The sequence below is a fragment of the Suncus etruscus genome, chromosome 13 (assembly GCF_024139225.1).
Source record: "Suncus etruscus isolate mSunEtr1 chromosome 13, mSunEtr1.pri.cur, whole genome shotgun sequence".
Lineage (NCBI taxonomy): Eukaryota > Metazoa > Chordata > Mammalia > Eulipotyphla > Soricidae > Suncus > Suncus etruscus.
This window is the reverse complement of record NC_064860.1, coordinates 88,234,147-88,255,183: the sequence shown is the minus strand read 5'-3', so window position 1 is coordinate 88,255,183 and position 21,037 is coordinate 88,234,147. Positions and strand designations below refer to the sequence as shown.

The window sequence follows — 21,037 nt, the reverse complement described above, 5'->3', positions numbered from 1 at the left end:
AGACAAATAATTAACAAGTATTTGTTGAAATAATCTCTAGGAAATTGACAAGTTTTTTAAAGCCCAGATTAGTCCCCTACCCTGTCCTAAAGTCATGATTTGGGTGTCTTTTACTTTAAGGGAAACACAAAAATTCAAACTACTATTTCTTTTTATATAAAAATTATTTCTTTAATTGAATCACCATGAAACACAATTACAAAGTTATTCATGATTGAGTTTCAGTCATACAATGTTCAACACCCATCATTACTGCACATTTCTGGCCACCATATCCTCAGTTTCTCCCCTGCAATCCACCTGCCTGCTTCTGTGGCCGACATTTTTTTGTCTCTCTTTCTCTTTTTGTTCTTCTGACACTTTAGTTTACAATACTGTTATTAAAGTGATATCATGTATATTATTTTATCTCCTTTCAGTACTCCAAGTAACATGTTTACTGGAATATAATAGTGATACAGGTTCTCTATTGAAAAAGTACAGGGGCTGGAGCAATGATGCAGTGATAGGGCTTTTGCCTTGCATGCAGCTGATCAAGGATGGATGCAGGTTTGATCCCCGGGCATCCCATATGGTCCCCCAAGCCAGGAGCGATTTTTGAGTGCATAGACAGGAGTAATCCCGAGTGTCACCAGGTGTGGCCCAAAAATTAAAAAAAAAAAAAGAAAAACAAAATACAGAAAAAATATTTCCGGGGAATGGAAAGAAGCACAGCAGGTAAGATGCTTATCTTGGTTCTATATCTGGTACCAATTATGGTCCACAAACCATCCTGAGGTGATCTGTGAGAAAAGAGGCAGGAATAAGCCCTGAGCACTGCGGGGTATATCTCCCCATCACAAGTAAATCTCCTAAGGATAACCCCTGTCAATACTCTATGATTACTAATTTTTTAAATCAATAAATGGAAATTGTACTAGTCAAAAATATTTTAACTATATATATATTTTTGTTGTATTTTTTTTACTATGAAAGCAATGCATCCACAAGTTAAAAATATGTAGAAATATTTATTTTAAAAATGGGTTTCTTCTAAGCACTTCTGAATATCAATTATGGTTTTCTACTTCCAAAAATCAAAACTTTATGCATTATTATATATGTGTATATAATATTATTATATATGTGTATATAAACATGAAGACATAATAGTGTAAATGCTTTTATTTTGCTGAATTTTATTTTTTTTTTCCCTTAGCTCTATATGTGTGATATCTCTCTAGAAATTATAGTACATATGGATTTACCTTTTATGAAGACATTGTACTCTTTAGGATACATGGAACTTAACTTAGTCCTTTCTCAAAGCACAATTACTTATATAAATATTATATTGTTTATTACTTTATTTCACCCATAGATAGTACATACTTTAAGGACTACCAGCTCATGTATAAGCAAGAATATACTATTCACAGATTTCAATTCTGCTAGTGAAGTTGATTTTTCTGGCACTTAACTATGAATCTCACCCATCTGTGGGTTTTAAGAAAAATGAAAGACATTCTTGCAATAATAACTTTCAGACACAAAAGAGAAAAGAGCTGGAAGTTACAGCTCACCTCATGAAGCTCACCACAAACAGGGATGAGTTTAGTTAGAGAAGTAACTAAGTTTTGAACTATCCTAATAATGAGAATGTATGAGGGAAATGGAAAGCCTGTCTAGAGTACAGGCAGGGGTTGGGTGGGGAGGAGGGAGATTTGGGACATTGGTGATGGGAATGTTGCACTGGTGATGGGTGGTGTTCTTTACATGACTGAAACCCAAACACAATCATGTATGTAATAAAGTTGTTTAAATAAAAAAATAAAAACAAACAAACAAAGAAGTCATTAACAATATATTAATGTTCTTGCATTATTAAATCTTTTTTTTTTATGTTTGGCCATACCCCGCCATGCTCAGGGATTACTCCTGGCTCTATGCTCAGAAATCGCTCCTGGCAGGCTCGGGTGGGGGGGGGGGGCATATTGGCTGCTGGGATTCAAACCATCAACCTTCTGCATGCAAGGCAAACACCCTACCTCCATGCTATCTCTCCGACCCTATTACATCTTTTTTGATTAATTTATCTTACTTTTTTTTTTTTTTTTTAGTTTTGGGGTCATACCCAGTGACACTCAGGGGTTACTCCTGGCAGGATCGGGGAACCACATGGGATGTCAGGGATCGAACCTGGGTCAGCCACATGCAAGGCAAACTCCCTACCTGCTGATCTATCACTCTGGCCCTTGATACAATTTCAGTCACTGTTTATAATACTAGAAGGTTGAATTCTATAGAAATCCAGATTGTATTCCTGTAAAGTTTCTCACTAACCTGTGTCATTAGAAAGAAATATATTTCCCTAACAGTGTCACAGGATATTGGACAAAAACATCATTTAAAATTTTAATTGTCACATTTGGATTTGAAAGTGTAATGGCTACCTTCTTCTAGTGATACATTCCACAGAGAGGATGCTGAGTCTTTAATTAATCTGCCACCTGTGGTTTGTCTGCCAAAGTCTGGCTCCTTTACTGCCATTTGAATGTTTGACATGTCGTGTGCCAAATGGCCCACATTTTTATTTGCTTCCCAAGAATGAAAGCTAAAGTGACATAGATCACACATTACCCCCCTCAAAAAAGGTCAATAAATTTGAGATTAGAAGGTGTAAAAATTCCTTCCTTCCTGGATGAATGGATCAGAATTATCTTTAATTTGTAATGTCAGAGCAGTGAAAAACAATCAATATTGTCTTGCCTTTTTAAAAAAGGCAAGTTTAGCCAATGAATGAATGTCTTGATGAATAATCAAAGTTTTTAAATGAAAATTATAAAGCATCTCTATAAGAGTTATATAAGTATACTCATAGTAAATATCTATAAAGATTTTACAATTCAGGGGCCTGAGAGATAGCATGGAGGTAGGGCATTTGCCTCGCCTGCAGAAGGATGGTGGTTCGAATTCCGGCATCTTATAAGGTCCTCCGAGCCTGCCAGGAGCGATTTCTGAGCGTAGAGCCAGGAGTAACCCCTGTGCATTGTTGGGTGTGGCCTCCCAAAATATTTTACAATTCAGTATAACTTAAGAGTAAAAATTGCTTAAAGCTATATTCTTATTTCAGATCCTATGATGTATGAGAATTAGTTAACATTTATGAGTAACTATGGTTATTAGCTATCTTATGACTTAAGGTTCTAGGAAGAAAATCCAACAGTTATTTTACACTGGCTGGCAATATTCATATCAATTCGTGAATTTTGTTACTGTTTTTGGTCACACCTAAAGAAGTTTGGGAACCCCTGACATTATGGTTTTAGGTTAACTATGCAGAACCAGGAATAAAACTGGTACTCCAGTCATTTAAGCCATAAAGTTTTAAAATAAATGAGACTGAAAATCATGATAGGGGATGTCCAAATACAGTGCTGCTCAGTGCTTACTCCTGAAGCAGAGATCACTTGGGGAGCTAACATGAGTTGGCTGCAGCCAGGCAAACATTCCATCTGCTACACTATATATAGCATTAGCATATTTGGGTGAAATAAAAAATCCCATTTAAATGAGAAATTCAAATGCAAGTAATCATGCCCATATTTTATATGCAAAAAATCCCCAAAACCCCCCAAACACAAACACTTAGTTTTTATCTCAGTACAAAAATAGGATACCTGTTCAAAGATTCGAATCTGTGTGTGAAATTATGAAGAATCTCAATGACCAAGAATATTACAAAGGCTGTCATTTATTTTCAAAGAAGTCACAATCACTAATTTATGCATTGGGACAATGTTCTCTCTGGAAATCTAGTTTTACTTTAAAGTACTGTGGATTTGGCATACCTCTTGAGCATAGTTCAATAAAAAGAAAACAGAATTAGCAGTCTAGAGAGTTGGTAGACTTCTAAATTACAGGTTACCTGACTTTCTAATATAGAGCAGAACAGAAGGAGCAGATCAGAAGAGACCATAAGTACGGATAAGAAAAAGATAGGGTTGTAGAAGAAACAATGTCAGAAAAATAAGAGAAATAAGACTGAAAATCTGCAAAAAGAATCAGATGCTGGGGCCAGAGCTGTAGCACAGAGGATGGGTGTTTGCTTTGCATGCGGCTGACCCAGGATGGACCTTGGTTTGATCCCCAGCGTCCCATATGATCCTCCACGCCAGGAGCAATTTCTGAGCGCATAGTTAGGAGTAACTTACCCCTGAGCACTGGGTGTGCCCTCCCTCCCAAAAAATCAGATGCGAATCATTTTAGTTTAAAGCAAATTAACGTAGAAAAAACAGCCTCTACATTTCAATGCGGTGACTAATATTTATATTTATGATCCTTAGTTCATTAAAAGTCAGAAATATACTTGATAGTTGTCAAATTTCATAAATAGTTCAATGATATGGAAAACATATTTATGTAGAATTCATTCTAGAGTGCTTGATAAAGTATCTAACACAAAGCATGCATGCTAATGCAAATCTAGATTTATAAATCCCACATGTTTGGTAAGGAAACATTTGATTATATAAAGGGAGGCATCCAACTGTGTCACCTTACTATGGTGCCTTGCTATTCATATTTACTGTACTAAAATAATTTATAAGGAAACACATTTTTCATGTATGAACATAAACTCTTCATATAATTTCCTATGCTAAATCAATTTTTTAAAATAGAGTATTTCATCAAAGCAATTTTTCATTATTTAAGGAAGGGGACATGAAAATACAAAATAAGCTAAATAGTAAGGGAAAAAAAAGAAACTGGAATGTTGTTTCTAGAAATAATTCATAAAGCCACTAGGTGTTGCTATATACCCAAGAAAGAAAATAGCTCAAGGGATTTTTAAAAAGAAAGTTATGTTTAAGCAATAATCAATTTCCTTTAAACTCCAATATTATCTTGGACCATATTCTTAATAAACAAGAAAGGAGAATTATTATTATAATTAAAAAGTACAACAAATTGCTTTTCTGGTCATAGTCACAATTCACATTGTGAAAACTAGACAAAATATTGTGATCTAGCCTCTAGATATAAAGCAAAGTCAATTCAGTTTGGTATACAATGAGTGACTTGGAAACTTTATAAAAAAGTTTTATAGAGAGACTACTCTTACCTCAGAAAGGAAAAGTTCATAGTCCCACACAGATAAGTCATAAAAAACATATTCAATAAATGTGGTAAGTACACTAGTTGTATCTGACTTACACATTTTCTCCTTCTAAGGCACACATTTGTTCTCATTCATTATACAAAGATATGAATAAACATTCCTTTATCTGTCAGCTACTCTTCAAGAGTGGCTTATCTTTTGCATATAAGAGTTTATATATTGAGTATTATATTATTTTAAACATAACAGGAAAGGAAAATATGCCTTGCTCTCAAGTATAGAGGACAGCAACATTTACATTAATGAAAATATTAATGATAAGGGGCTCAAGGCCTATGGAAGGATAAAATACTGTCTTCCTTATTTCTAGGGTGATTGAAATAAACTAAGCAATATTTGAGACATACATAGAAGGAACTTCAGAAAGATGGAAGTAATTTAAGAGTAGGATGCAAAATATACCAGCTGAGATTAAAGAGTAAACTTTCCAGGGTGGTTGCAGAATCAGATGGCTAGGAAAGGATCAGAAAGTGAAAAGTAAGAAAATATTGAATTCTATGTTAAGTTTGAAAATTAGGCTGAAAACATTGTGGAACCAGACAAGATTTGCCACTGTCAAAAAGCAGCATGATGTGTAAAGATAACAGTCAGTAGAGTGCAGCGTGACCTTGGCTGGGAATGATTGGAAGCAGACCAATGACAAGATTAAAGAAATAAACAAGTTGATAGAAAGCCCCAATTAAATCAGAGATGGCATTTGCCCAGTCTGAGTAATTGTCTGGAAGGATGTCATGACTAAAGAAGTAGGGTCAGACAATGCTGGTGTTTCCAGGGTAGGTTAGAGACTTTTACTGAAATGATGTTGGTGTTTCCAAGGTAGGTTAGAGACTTATTGAAAGGATGGATTGGAAAGAAAGGAATTTTCTGGTCTATGAGAGGAGAGTGCTTGGATGTACAGAATCCCATTTCAGAATTCAAATGGAAAGATCATATATAATTTGAAGGCCTGGTGAATAGATTCTCACCTTGTTCAGTCTAATCTAGACTTTCCTACAATTGGAAGTTTTTTTGTTTGCTTGTTTTTTGTTTTTTGTTTTTGGCCAGGTATCATTCTTTTTTAAGAGTGACTGAATAAGCATTTAATTTGCAATGAAGATGAGATGTTCATTGAAGCTCTGAAATGAACAAGTTTAAACACAGGTATTAAATAAAAAAAATATTAAATCAAAGTTTGTCACTAAAAACAATTTAAAGAAATAAAATGAAGCCACTCTTGATTAAATCTAAATTAGATTAAGGAGAACCTGAGTGCTAAAGCACTACATTTGGCTAACTTATAGTAGGATGTACTATAATAGAGAAGTGTCCAAGACTACCCTAGGGAGCATACTCAAGAAAATAATGCCAGTGATTCCAAAATTATAATATATACCATGCCAGCTGGCTTTCAAGAGAATAAAGTTCTTGCTTTTGCTCAAGGCATCAAGGCTATAAGAGTGCTGTTGACTCTTACTCAAGTCTATTTCTTCTAACTAGTATGGCAAAGTACTAGTGTGAAAGTCAATATAAGATTCTAGGCTCTTGATTTAATTAACAGCACTAGTAGCTTAGACAAACAAGTACTCTTTGGCCTCTTCCCTCCTTTGATAAAGTATGTAACAGGGATACTCTGCCTTCTTGTCTTCTTCACAGACACTGTGAGAATTATAAGCATAGAATGCCTTTCCATAGGGAAGAGAGGGTAGAAAAGAGTACTTTGAGGGCCAGAGGGAAAGCACAGTAGGTATAGTATTTGCCTTGCATGTGGCCAGCCACGGTTTGATCCCTGCCATCCTATCTGGTCCCCAAAGTCTGACAAGAGGGATTTCTGAGCATAGAGCCAGGAGTAAGCCCTAAGTACTGCCAGGTGTGGTAAAAAATAAATAAATAAAACACTATTTAGAAAAAGAGAAAGCTCTCATATCCCATTTCTTACTTAATATATAAGTAAATATTATGTATTTTCTCATACAAATGCTTTGAATACCATAAAAGCATAAAAAGCAAATAAACGTTTTCTAGGGGTAGAGATGAAGGGCAGTATGGTATTCAGTCCTGAATTAATTAAAAAAGAGGAGCTAATATAATCACAACACAAAACTACCTCATGTGCCACTAACATAGGCAAAGAATTCCTCCCCATTTTACTGATGTCAGAAATATACAAAGGTAAAACTTTTGATTTGATCTAAATATACGTTCCTTTTGAATTAAAAACTTGGTTCTGAAGGTATGGAAGATAAATATTTATGTATGTTAAAACCTGGTTGAAAATGTTGACTTGTCTTTTTGAAAAGCAATATAGACAATTTCCCACAGCACTAAAAATTGTTTCTATAGGACCCAGCAATTCTATTCTGGGTATCTACCCAAATGGCTCCAAAATCCTATTCAGAAAAGGTATTTGGGGTTACAAAAATTACACAGGTCACTTGTCTTGCATGTGGCCGACCTGGATTTGATACCTGGTACCCCATATGATGCACCCACTTCTTCCCAAAGTGATCTCTGAATGGAAAGCCAGAAGTAAGCCCTAAGCATCACCAAATATGTCCCCAAAACCATATATTCACAAATCCATAATCTAGAAACAAACCCAATGTTCAAGATGACAGGATAAAGAAATGGTGGTCTAGATACACAATAGAATACTACTCAGCTGTTTGTAATACTAATAACCTGCAATTTGTTCCTATCTGGATGTAACTAAAGAGTGCTATGCTGAATAAAGGAGACAGACATAGAACGATCTCTTTCATATGTTTGCTATAAAGTAACACAGGGATGAACACAAATGCCCAAAGGTAACAGAACTGAAAACTGGTCTTCAGCAGGAAGCTTACATGGGGTGTAGGTTGGGGGGGGGCATTGGGACAATGGTAGAAGGAAGAGAGCATTCTGGTAGAAGCTGCAGAGTTTGAAGTTTATGTAGGAAATCATTCCAATAACTCTTGAAAACCACAGTGCATAAACGAGTTTTAAAGAGATGTATATGGTTTGTGTGGCGTCTATGGTATATATGGTATTGTTTTCTGCACTTGATTACTTTGGAGAGGCTGCTAATCCTTTAATACTGTCTCATTAATGAAATGGAAATGATAATAATGACAAATTGAGCTCATAGGAATCCTGGGGGAATGAAATTAGATGATCAATATCTTATGTTCTCCGCACAGTACCTGTGTCCCAGAAAAATTCATGAAATAGTCCTGTAAAAATCCCAGGGAGAGTGGATTAAGTTGAGAGTGGATTAAGATGTAAGGGAGGGGAGTGGGATGGGAGATGAGGAGGTGAGGGGAAAAGCAAGTGCTCACAGAAACCCCTGCATGCTAGATACAACACTGAAACTAGTTTTCCTGGGCTCAAATCCATATCCCATAAATTAATATTTTTTTAATCTAGAGTACTTAACTTATTTAGCTAGGGATTTTTGGGTCACAGTGTTTCTCAGGACAACATATGGTGTCTGATGATACAACTTAGGTCAAATCACCTTCACCATGTAACACCTTAACCCCTGAATTTTTCCTAAGGTCCTCAAGTACATTTTTAGCCCTTCTGTGCTGCTGTTTCTTCACCTGTTTTAATTTCTGTTTAGGATATCAAACTGCTTAAAGGGTCGCTGTAAAGAATCTTACATGGGCAATAATAAAGAACAAAAGTCAGTGAAGCTGAAGACAGGAAAGCCACAAATATCTTTAATCACAAAAAATATAAGCAGCATGAAATATCAGATCAACAATATTGTACATTGGGAAGGATGTAGAATGATTACAACACACATAGTTTTAATGCACAGCATTTTATGTAAGTTACATCGATTAAAAAATTACACCACAAACCAAGTCCTAGATATTTACACCAGAAAAATAAAAAGTTCTCAAAGACTTGTATACTGATGTTCACAGTTTTACTAATAATGTTGGTTCAAAAAGGAAACCACCAAGACATAGATAAAGTGGTAGAAGAACTGTATTGCAAAAATATTACTCAGCAATAAAAAGAAATATATCTGCAATCCTCAAAGCATGATGTTGAGCAAAATAAACCAGACATGAAGGAAACTACATTCTGGTTCTATAATATGAAAATCTATAAAAGGCCCAAACTGCAGTCATTTAAGGATCAGCTGTTGCACGAGGGCCTGATAGCATTTCAAACCTAACTTCTGAAGAGCTCAGAAGAACATTTTGTGATTATGTACTTGTTCTGTATTTTTATTGCAATGGTAATGGCCTAATCATATTAAACTACCAAAATATTAACTTTAAGAGGTAATTATAGATATTTCATTGTCTATAAATTATACAACAATAAACTGATTTTTAAAATGTAAAAAATTCTCTTCTATCATACATTTAAATATGTGCACATAAAATGTACCTGGAATACATAAATGTTAGTTATTTCAACTATTCTGTAAGCAATTTAGGATCCATGTTTGAATTTTGTCCATTGTTCCTGATGTTAAGTTGTTGAAAGTCCTCTGGAATCCAAACTTATTCATAAGATACAATGAGGAAAGATTTTAACTACAAGATTTTGATTATAGAGTATATAATAAAGTACAAAATTAAGTTTAACCAAGTACTGTAACACATCACATTAACAAAAAGAACACTTAGATTTAGGAGAAAGAATCCGATGTGATTCAAGATACTGGCAACGACTTTCAGGAAGAAGAGATCATAATTTCAAACTTAGGGACCAAGATAAACTAGTCTTAATTTTCAAATAAAAAATTTTGAATACATAAACTTAAGAAAAATAAAGGCTATTCCAAGCATTCTCAGGAGACAACTAGGATAACCCTAAATAGAACCCACATATAACATGTGGCCATGCTTGAGGGGTATGTGATAAGGGGTTGGGGCTAAAGGTCTTAAACATTTATGTGCTCTTGAAATATCTTTCCTGCTCAGAGTTGTTTGAATTTAAAGTAGATAGACTGTGATAAAAAACAAAAATATGTGATTCTCTGAGGTCAGGAGCATTATATGAGGGAAGATAGTAACATCTCCAGGAATGCAGATATTTGTTTTTGGTTATTCCCTAGAGGGCCAGGAACACAAAAATTGTTCAAAATACACTTGCCATATGTTTGTGTAAAAAAATAGCACAACTCCTACATATTCAACCTTATACAACATGATCTTTACATCTAGTCTCCTGAGGGAGGTGTGCCATTGTCTGTTTCCACTTCCTCCTCAACAATTTTAAAGCTACTCAGCAATTTATTTAAAAAGTTCTTCCCCACAACACACAAATGGTATTTCCTTATTTTGATATATTCCAGGTATAAAAGATTTCTTTCTGGCATCTAGTGATAAGGGAAATTTAAAAAAAAGTGCAAATTTTCAATGAACAAGAAAATCGTATACACATATGATATGTGCACACACATATTGCTTGTAAAACATAGTATGAATCTTTTAGGAACCAGCACCTAAGATAGAGCTTAAGTTTTTAAGTCAGCTATGAAATGCTTAGGATGGCTAAAGTAACAATACTACAGAATTACAAGGATGCGTTTAGAGTTTAAAAACACCTTACATCTTTAATTTATCTTCATAGATGAATTAGGAGTTAAAATCAGACATTATTGGGTCCCTTTTACTTACATTATAGCCCAAAATATCCTTTTTATTCTAGCCAAAGTGAATTTTCTGACACTCCTTGGGTTTTATATCGAAAGTTATCTTTTCAGCATTAATCCTAACTGTTCTCTGTATTATATTTCAAATAATCACCCCTTTTAAACTCTTAGAACTGTATCACTGCTTTTACTTTTTAATCTGATACTAGTTTTACATGTTAAAAACTGTAACAAATGATATAGCAAGTATAAAAATTTTTCAGTCTGACAGGAGTTTTAGAAAGTCTACATCAAATATGGAAAGCTTCACTTACTGCATTTTCATCTTAAATAACAACTCTTAGAAATATATGTATAAACTCTGTTAATGTTGCCTCCTCTTCAGCTCACTCCAGAGCTCCTTTATGTGTGTTTTTTTTTTAAAAACACATTTCTTCTAATTTTCCTTTCTAATTCCTTTAAATAAATCCCCACCATAACAACTTCCCCATGCACCCAAGTATCTATTCACTTAATCCTTTTGATAGTCTCTTGAATACAAAGTGTTCCTTCTGTAGCCTCCTATTTCAATAGTTACTTATGTTGTATTTTATTGATTAAACAACTCTATTTGACTTTTAAATTTTGCTGATTCTGGGGCTGTAGCTGAGTGGTAAGGTTTCTAAGACATCCTGGGCTCAATTTTTGGCACCCACATCAGATATGATAATAAAATAATTTTGCTAAAACTTCATAATAATCAGAAACACTTTTTCAATTTTCTTTACTCTAAGAGGGTTATTTCTTAAGGATACATTTATGATCCTATTTCATAGGGTTTAGCAGTAAATATACTCTAACACATTAAACTAGATATCACTTCTTTTCACCTGTCTACTTATACATCTATTCTGCTCTTTTTTTTAATGTATCAACTCTTTATTTTTATTTATTTATTTTTGGTTTGGGGGCCACACCCAATGGCGCTCAGGAGTTACACCTGTCTTTGTGCTCAGAAATCACCCCTGGCAAGCTCGGGGGACCATATGGGATGCCAGGGATTAAACCCTGGTTTGTCCCACATTGACTGCATGCAAGGCAATGCCCTTCCGCTGTGCTATCACTCCAGCCTCTTACATATATATATATATATATACATATATATATACATATATAAATATATATACATATACATATATATGGTAAATATATAAATATTTAATTTTTTTTTTTGGTTTTGGGGCCACACATTTTGATACTCAGGGGTTACTCCTGGCTTTGTGCTCAGAAATCGCTCCTGGCTTTGGGGACCATATAGGACACCAGGGATCAAACCCAGGTCCATCTTGGGTCAGATGCATGCAAAGCAAATGCCTTACGCTATGCTACCGCTCCAACCTATATTTAATGTATTTTAATATATTATGACTATAAAATAAATATAGGCCTGATCACTTATGTAAAAAAATAAAAGCAAAAATACTGTATATTCAAGTTTCAGCCCTTTTATTTATTAAACACAAATTACTACAACCCAGATTGGCTCAATCATAATATCAAAATGTTAACCTCATGATACTATAAATCTATTATGACAGTTTCAGAATTCATAATGCAAAGGAAAAGTGAAAATACAAATGCTTTGTTTATCATTGTTTGCCCGTGATATCTCAAGAATCTATCACTTCCCTGAAAACTCAAAAAGACTTTAGATGGCTCTTTACTATTATATGTCAGAGTTTTCCAAGATTCTTTGGCTTACCACCTTCTTTCAAGACAAAAATACTCAGAGCTTCCCAGAGATCTATCTTTTAAAGTGAACAAAGAACCTCTGCCCACTCTTGTCAATTGCTCCCCAAACTTTTATTGATTCTAAGATTTCTGGCATCCCTCTTCCCACCCTCAGGAAAGTATCTCCAATTTTGAAAATGTGGAAACAATGGCACATGTCAAAGACCTTTTTATCCAGTCTTATTTGAGCTAGAGCAAACTCCACTATCTTCTACAGTTCTTTTTAAAATTAGAAGTATTCGTTATATTAAAACTTCCACTTTAAAAACAGATTTGTCTCGAATATAGTCAGGGGTTTGGGGAGGAGGGAGATGGGGGCATTCATGGTGGGAATGTTGCACTGGTGAAGGGAAGGGGGGTTGTTTTTTTTTACAACTGAAACCCACTACAATCATGCTTGTAATCAAGGTGTTTAAATAAAGATATTAGTAAAAAAAAAAAAAACAAAGCAGATTTGTATGGTCCTTTTATGCTATTACTTTTCAGGTTATGAATAAAAGGAATATGTCTTTTTAAGAAAAAATATTTTAGGAATGAATTCCGTCATGGCATTTAAAAAAGTCATTATGATTAGATCTTCTTTATGGTGGAATTTTCGAAAAATGTCATTTTATTTCACTAGTCCTACCTAATAGTATAGACATGCTTCAAAGCAATAGTTCTAACTATCATAAGTATAAAATTTTTGTATTTTTTGCTTTATGTCCTTGCCCTAATAATTTCGTTAAAAATTTTTAAATATATTCATTATATTTATCATTTTTAATCATTTATTTTGTTTGGGGGCACACTTCTAAGGTTCAGGGCTACTCTAGACTTTGCGTCAGGAGTTACTCCTGGTGGTATTCAGGGAAATATTTTGAATGCTGAGGATTAAACTCTGCTAAGCCTATCCAAAGCAAGAACAATAATACTATCTCTCTGGCCCCTAACTATATTTATCTTACGTTTTTCATCACCTATATCTAAACCTAAAGATTTGAGACCAAGCCTACCTACTTTATTAGCATAAGGCTTTGTATAGTGATCTAGTTGAGAAATACAATCTAGTGATATCATATGAACTCTCAAATTCATTATCTTTAGAACTAGAATATTTTTTTATTTTTTATCTAAGATAATTTTTTTTTGGCCACAGCTAGTGATGTTCAGGGGTTACTCGTTCCTCTGCACTCAAGAGTCATTCCTGGGGACCATTTGGGATGCCAGAGTTAAATCCTGGTCGGCCACGTGCAAGGCAAACACCCTGCTTGCTGTAACATTGCTCGGGTCCTGTCCTACCCAGAACTAGAATATTGCATGTCACTTTATTTTGCTGTCTCAAACCTCAATATTATTTTCAATAGTGGCCTAATTATCTCTGAGATGAGAATTAAGAGATGTGAAAAAAAAAGTTGTTTTCTCAGATGTGGTTCATAAGGATGAACTTACATGCCAGCATAGATTCCCTTCTAAAATTCGTTTTTATCATGAACAAAAAGCCGATTACTGGGCCCGGAGAGATAGCACAGTGGTGTTTGCTTTGCAAGCAGCCGATCCAGAACCAAAGGTGGTTGGTTCGAATCCCGGTGTCCCATATGGTCCCCCGTGCCTGCCAGGAGCTATATCTGAGCAGACAGCCAGGAGTAACCACTGATCATCGCCGGGTTTGACCCAAAAACAAACAAACAAAAAAAACAAAAACAAAAACAAAAAGTTGATTACTGCATTATTTGATTTCTAGTACCAAAAGCCTGAGACTGATTGAAAAGAACCCAAGTTAACTTTAGCAAAGTAGATAAAAACACACTTTGACTAGAAGTTTCATTTATCTCTAAGTTTATACTGGTTTTATTTGCTTCTATTTGTTACTAAATTTTAAAAAGAAAGCTGACAAATGTCGGGAAGAAAAACAGTTTTACAATCAAATTTTTTAGAGGAGATAAGTCTAATTTTCACAATAAGGTGTGTCCTTGGAAGTCATGAGCTGGACTGTTATGGACGGTGTGCATTATTATTCTAATATTCACATTGAATCATGTTTGGGATACTATACACACAAGTATGAGTCAGTCTCATTTCTTCTTAAATAGCTGTCTTGTGTTCTAGTGAAATATGTTGAAGAATGTCATTGTTATAGCAAGTACAAGCATAATAGTAGAGATTAGTTCAAGGTATAAAGTGGCATCTTTCCCTTTTCAGCTAAAAATTAGCATGTTAGTAAGAACGAATACAGCAGCTTACACATCTTTGCTGCACTAAACTGAATGAGATAAAATAAGTTAAATTAAATGCATGGTTAACAATTATATATAAACTATAAATAATAAATTACAAATAATAGATAAGACTTTCGCCATATAAATGAAGATCCTACATACTATCTTCTAAAAACACTACTTGAATAGGTTTCAACTGTAATGTATGGCATATTCAAAACTTAAAATGTTATATGTATTAATATACATAATATATCGAGTGAAACTGAGCTGTTATTTTGCCCTAAATTAAGAACTTTGAAGTTTCCATCTCAAGTACTTGAGTGCGGTAAAATAACTTGACCTCTGTTAAATGACTCTGACCTCTGTTAAGTGACTATAAAACAGAGGAATCTCACAAATGCAAACCGTGCAAGTCAAACTGCTACTACCTGTCCATCAAAATCAGACCTAATAAGTGCTTAGTGGTAACAGAACTGTAACTATGAGGAAATAAAAGATCACAAAACAAAATTTATGAGTATCTAGTTTGTTTTCATTTCTATTTTGAGGAATAGAAGAAATTTAGAAATCTTGTTTCATCATTTTGAAACAAATTTAAAAGGAGTTTTTAGGTATCAGAGAGACCTCAGTTTTGGACTTCTAGACCATAATCTTTTCACAAGGAATGGGAACTGAGACCATCATGAAGTCAGGCTATGTTGAGTGTAATGAATATGTATAATAATAACCTTTAGACAGACCCATGAAACAGTCACTGCAAATGCTAATTATCTGTACATTGACTTTCATATTATTAGCTTCATAAAATCTCAGATTCTGGACTTGATTCTTGTGTGTGACCTGGGGCTTATTCAGACTAAAGCCCAATATAAAGTATATGAAATCATATAAAAAAATGACAAGTAAAATCCGTTCATGAATTACAAACAATGAAGCTACAGAATTAACACTATGAACAGAATATAAACATCTTGTATTTGCAACACCCAGTGTGAGCAGAATAGAGAGAAATGAGGAGTTGGCTTACCTCTGGTGTGCTAAGAGCATGTTCTCCAGCTAACAGCAGCATGCTCAGGCCTCCCATTTGAGTAGGATCTAAATAGATTAAAAACAAATAAACCACCAATTTACAAACACAAAGTATGCATAATTCACAGTTAGTGAAAATAAGAATACTCACAAAAACTACTGATCCCATTAGAACCAGCTAAAACTTTTCTATAAAACTTCGAACACCTGTTAGGTAGCAATAAGCATATATTTATACACACACACACACACATACATATACAGACATACACACACATACACTCACATATATAAGTATATATATTCTCAGTACTCACTTTTGAATTTATTTAAATACTGCCAATTTCTATCATTCCTACACTCTACTGATTGGAAAATCCCCAGTTTATAAAGTAAATTACCTATTAATTTGATGCTCTTTTTCATTACTGAATGAAAAACTTTAATGACTTTCATTAAAGAAAGAGAGTTTATGACTGTTATTCTCAAACAAACAAACAAAATAATAAACCCCAGGCTAACAAGAACATAGAAACTTTACAAATGGGACTTCAAAATCTAGTGGGACTCCAAAACAGGTAAGGCTTTGTTCGAATATTTCTTTTAAAATTTCCAAAACAAATAAGACAAAACAAAAACATTAGGGTTGTAGACCTATGTCGAGGGAAATATGACTATGAAAAAAATGATATCCTTTATATTTGCTTTAAATAAACTGAACTTCAGAACCACAGTGAAATAAAACATGAAATTTCTAACTTAGCACTTCTCCAAGTACCTATAAGTTACCAGTAAAAGCAATTTTAATTTTAGGACTCTTATTACAACTATAAATGGGTGTGTGACAGCATTGTTCAAAAATATGGTATATTTCCTCTTTTAAAAGTTTTATTACTTAAAGAATTATCCTTTTAAATACATCTTTTTGTAATCTGTTCTTAGAACTCAAAAGGTAACTGACCACATGTAAAGTATTAAATTTCAGAACATGACAAAGCATAAAAATTGTATTTTAGAAGGAAAACATAAATTACCAAATGCTGTCACCTAATGATATGTCAATGACCTCAAAATGGAAAGGTAGTGATAAAGAAAAAAATGTATCTAATACATGGAAACGATGACTAATTTGATGAAACAAACGTCTTCATTGTTACTTTAAGATTCCATCCTATGGTAGGGGGTATAGCAGTGGTAGGGTATTTACCTTGCAAATCGACCAGGTTCGATTCCTAACATGTTATTTTTCCCCTCTGAGCCCACCAGGAGCGATTTCTGGGCAAAGAACCAAGCGTAAACCCTGAATGCCACCAGATGTGGCCCCCAACCAACCAAACAACCAATCAATCGATAAAGTGTTTTTTGTTTTTTTTTAAAAGATTCTAGCTTTCATGTTATACTTAAAACAACGGTGGTTATTTAGAAGCACAAATATATCTGACAATATATATTATCAGAAGGAGAAAATGAATTTAACAGAAAGTAAAAGTTTAACTTGATTAACTGGGCAGCTAGCTAAATACTTTTATAACTATCATTCCAGAAATCAGTAAGGCTGAACAATAGATTTCTAATCTAAAAGTGTTATTCTAAACATATAGTAAAATAACATACATCAGAATTTAGCAATATGTCATGTATTTTTTCAAAAATCTGTCCAGTATATCACTAAAATACAGCAAGAAATTATTTTTCTCTTTTATGGCTTTCATTGTTTTATAAATGAAATGACTAGGAACTTAAGAGCAAAGTCAGATACTATATACTACTTTAAAAAATGTTCTGATTGTAGATCTCCAAAGTACAACACAGACTCTTATGTAACCAGATAAATGAAAGGAAGGAATTTTTCTTTGTCCTATACTTGACTTTAAAGAGAAGGTTTTTGGTTTGTTTGCTTGTTTGTTTTGTTTTTGGGACACACCCAGTGACGCACAGGTGGTACTCCTGGATATGTGCTCAGAAATCACTCCTGGCTTGGGGGACCATACGGAGCTCTGGGGATTGAACGGAGGTCTGTCCCGGGTCAGCTGTGTCCAAGGCAAACGCCATACCACTGTGCCATCGTTCTGGCCCCTAAGGAGGAGTTTTTAAAGCTGACAAATATTTTGACTCAAGTATCAGTCCCACTTAAAATTAATAGTAAGGTGATTAAAATGGACAAAAACCTTCCAAAATAATAACTATCTTTCATATCTTTGCATAATTTATTATTATTTGGTTAAAAATGGTGCAAATAATATTTTTGCATTGCAAAAATTTTATCTACAGACTGATCTAGATTTAAAGAGAAAAAGACAATGATGATAAAAGAATTTAGTAAAAAGTAAATCACCTATTTGCTCTTTCTTTTGATCTTAATTAGAAAATATTTTAGAAGATATCCCATATTACCTGAAAGTCAAAGGCATAGAATAGAAGTTTAAATTTTATAAAGTGACTAAAATAAGGGCATCTCTATGCTGATTATTCTAGGGCTCTAAGAAGCATCACTTAAAATTATATTACTTATATAACAATAAATAATCACCTGAAGACTTTGCTTTCCCAGAAGGCTATCACAGAAACTGTTTTCCAAGCATTTAGATATGATACTAACAGAAATAGTTATAAAGAATCACACAATAAATCACACAATAAATCATCATTAGATTTATAAACCACCTTAAAAAACAGTCATTAAAATACTGTTAAGTTTGCTTTCCAAAGCTTGTGATACAGCAAATGGTTTGGTGCTCAATTCTGAAGAAACTTTGCTTAAAATCATAAGAATATTATACAACAATAATATAATAATTATTACAATAAATTATTATAATAATGAATACTTAAAATTAAAAAATAGTTCATGGCATAACACCACTGCTTCCATCCTGTCCAATATCCTAAATTCATCTGTGCAAATTATTCTTTGATTTTTTTACATTGTTAATAGAGATACTTATTGGCAGGGTGAAACTAAATTCTTTATTTCATGGTAATAAATGCTTTAGCATTCCTTACCACCCAAAGAGTATTAAAAGTCCCTTAACAAATGGTACCATCTGGAATTTTAAATTTGTTTGGCCAATTCAGGAACAATGGTGAGAGAGGGCTAGATGCAAATTCTTTCTATAAGATGCAGCTGTCAGATCCATCTCAGGTTTTTGATGCATGTTCATATTATCCCTCCAAACGTTCCAGATCCTCAGATGGCTTACATAATTGTGGCTTTTTAAGCATCCATGATAAATAAGGTACCTTATCTAAATAGTGTGTATGTATATGGAACAATTTTATTACACTAAAATATTCCCTGAGCTCCTGATAATTTCCAAACTGCTGTCTTCTCTTCATATTGTGAATGCCAGAATATCTCTCTCTATCTCTCTCTCACACACATACACACACACACACACACACACACCACATATTGATTACCACTTTGTCTTTATCTTGCAATTATCATTTCATACATGTCATATTTTAAAGATTTAATATATGCTACACATTTGTCACTATTTCCCTATGGCAAAAAATTAAGTCAGTACAGAGATAGTAGTATACCTAAGGTGTTCTACTTATACAGCCTTTTACAGTGCTGACCCAGGTTCAATCTCTTGCAACATTTAGTTCTCTGAGCCCTGTTCTGAATGATCCCTAAGCACATGGAAAAAAGTAAGCCCTGAGTAACATTGGGTGTGGTTCTAAAATCAAAGCAAACTATGTTCCTCTTTCTATACTATACATAAAATATAGATGCTATATTATTCTGTATTAAAGGCCAGATAGAAATAGTATCTAAACTCACCAGCCATTCCAAAATTGAGCTGAGGCATATCTTCAGTCTTTGCTTTCTTAGGGCTTGGCAAATCCCTTGAAGAGTCAGATGGGAAGGTCCATAATTTCTTTCGTGGATTGACAGTGGATGTTGGGGATTTCACAGGCTTGTTTGTGGTAGGACACCATTTGTAGCCAGGATTTGCTTTCATGAATGCATCTTTATACTATAAATGAAGAAGAGGCAACAGTTTTAAATTAATTTATAAACAAAAATATCATAATAACTTTACAAATAATTCAACCCTCATTGGAACAAGTGGTAAATGTGCTTTTATTAGTAATTATTATGGTTTTCCTCATAAAAAATGACAACCTGGAGTCAGACAATAAAAGTACAGTGGATAGAATATTTGCAATGCATATTGTTGAACCAGGGTCAATTCGCATATGATCCTAAAACCATCAGCAGTAATTCCTTAGCGCAGAGGAGGAATAAGGCCTAAGCACCTCCTGGTGTGACCCAAAAAACAAAAACAATAACAACAATAACAATTAACACCACCACCACCACCACTACCCCCAAAAAAGTAAACCAGAGAAGAGAAATTTAAAACAGGATGCAAGGTTATCAGAAAGTGCATTTAAGGAGCCAGAATGATAGTACAGCCAGGAGGGTACTTCCATTGCACACAGCTGTCATGGATTCAATCCCCAGCATCCAATATGGTTCCTCAGAACACCACAAGGAGTAATTCTTGAATGACTATGCAGAAGTAACCTGAGCATTGCTAGATGTGGCACAAAACCACCACCACCACCCACACCACCACCACCACCACCACCACCAAACCACTGCATTTAGAAGTTATGGTAGACTGTTGCTTGCTACCTGATTCAGCTCCAGAGGGACCCCCAGCTCAATGACACTAATGCTACAAAGCATTTTTCAGACTCAACTAGACCATTGTGTGGGATAAAAATGTGCTCTTGGTCTTATCCCCCTCTCAGACTATCTCAAAACTTAATGGGGATGTCTATATTTGATTGTATGTTTATTTCCTTAGTAGTTTTAACTTCTGGGCCGAGAAATAACACAGCGGTAAAGCATTTGCCTTGCATGCAAACATCTTGGGTCTGATGGACAGTGGTTCAGATCCCAGCATCCCATGTGGTCCTGTGCCTGCCAAGGGTAATTTCTGAGCTCAGATCCAGGAGTAACCCCTGGGGGCCGCCTGGTGTGACCCAAACCCTTCCCCCCGCCCGCAAAAAAAAAATATCTTTTTTTTTTATTTTATTTTGACCAAAGTGGATTACAAATCATTCATGGTAGTATTTCAGGTACATAGTGACATTGAATCAGGGGCATTCCCACCACCAATGTTGTCCTCCCTCCACACCTGTTATCTCTTAGTAGTGTTTATTTCCATATATATAGGTAGCCTTCCCCCATTTTGGTTCTTCTTAGTAGGGAATTCTAATAGAAAAGTCTAGCTTGGGATAAGAGCTCAGGTCAAAACTAGGGCACAAAGATTGTATAGC

The 21,037-nt window shown here is 34.4% G+C and overlaps 1 protein-coding gene across 1 annotated transcript in view; it reads right to left on the bottom strand.

The window, feature by feature from the left end:
• The window catches only part of BBX (BBX high mobility group box domain containing), a 310,444-nt gene that overhangs the window by 75,523 nt on the left and 213,884 nt on the right, over window positions 1–21,037 (bottom strand). Inside the window, exons 6-7 of the mRNA XM_049785679.1 lie at window positions 19,527–19,722; window positions 15,735–15,802 (exon numbers count right to left, since the gene is read on the bottom strand). Of these exons, the coding sequence (XP_049641636.1) occupies window positions 15,735–15,802; window positions 19,527–19,722 (264 nt within the window). The remainder of the gene's footprint in view (window positions 1–15,734; window positions 15,803–19,526; window positions 19,723–21,037) is intronic.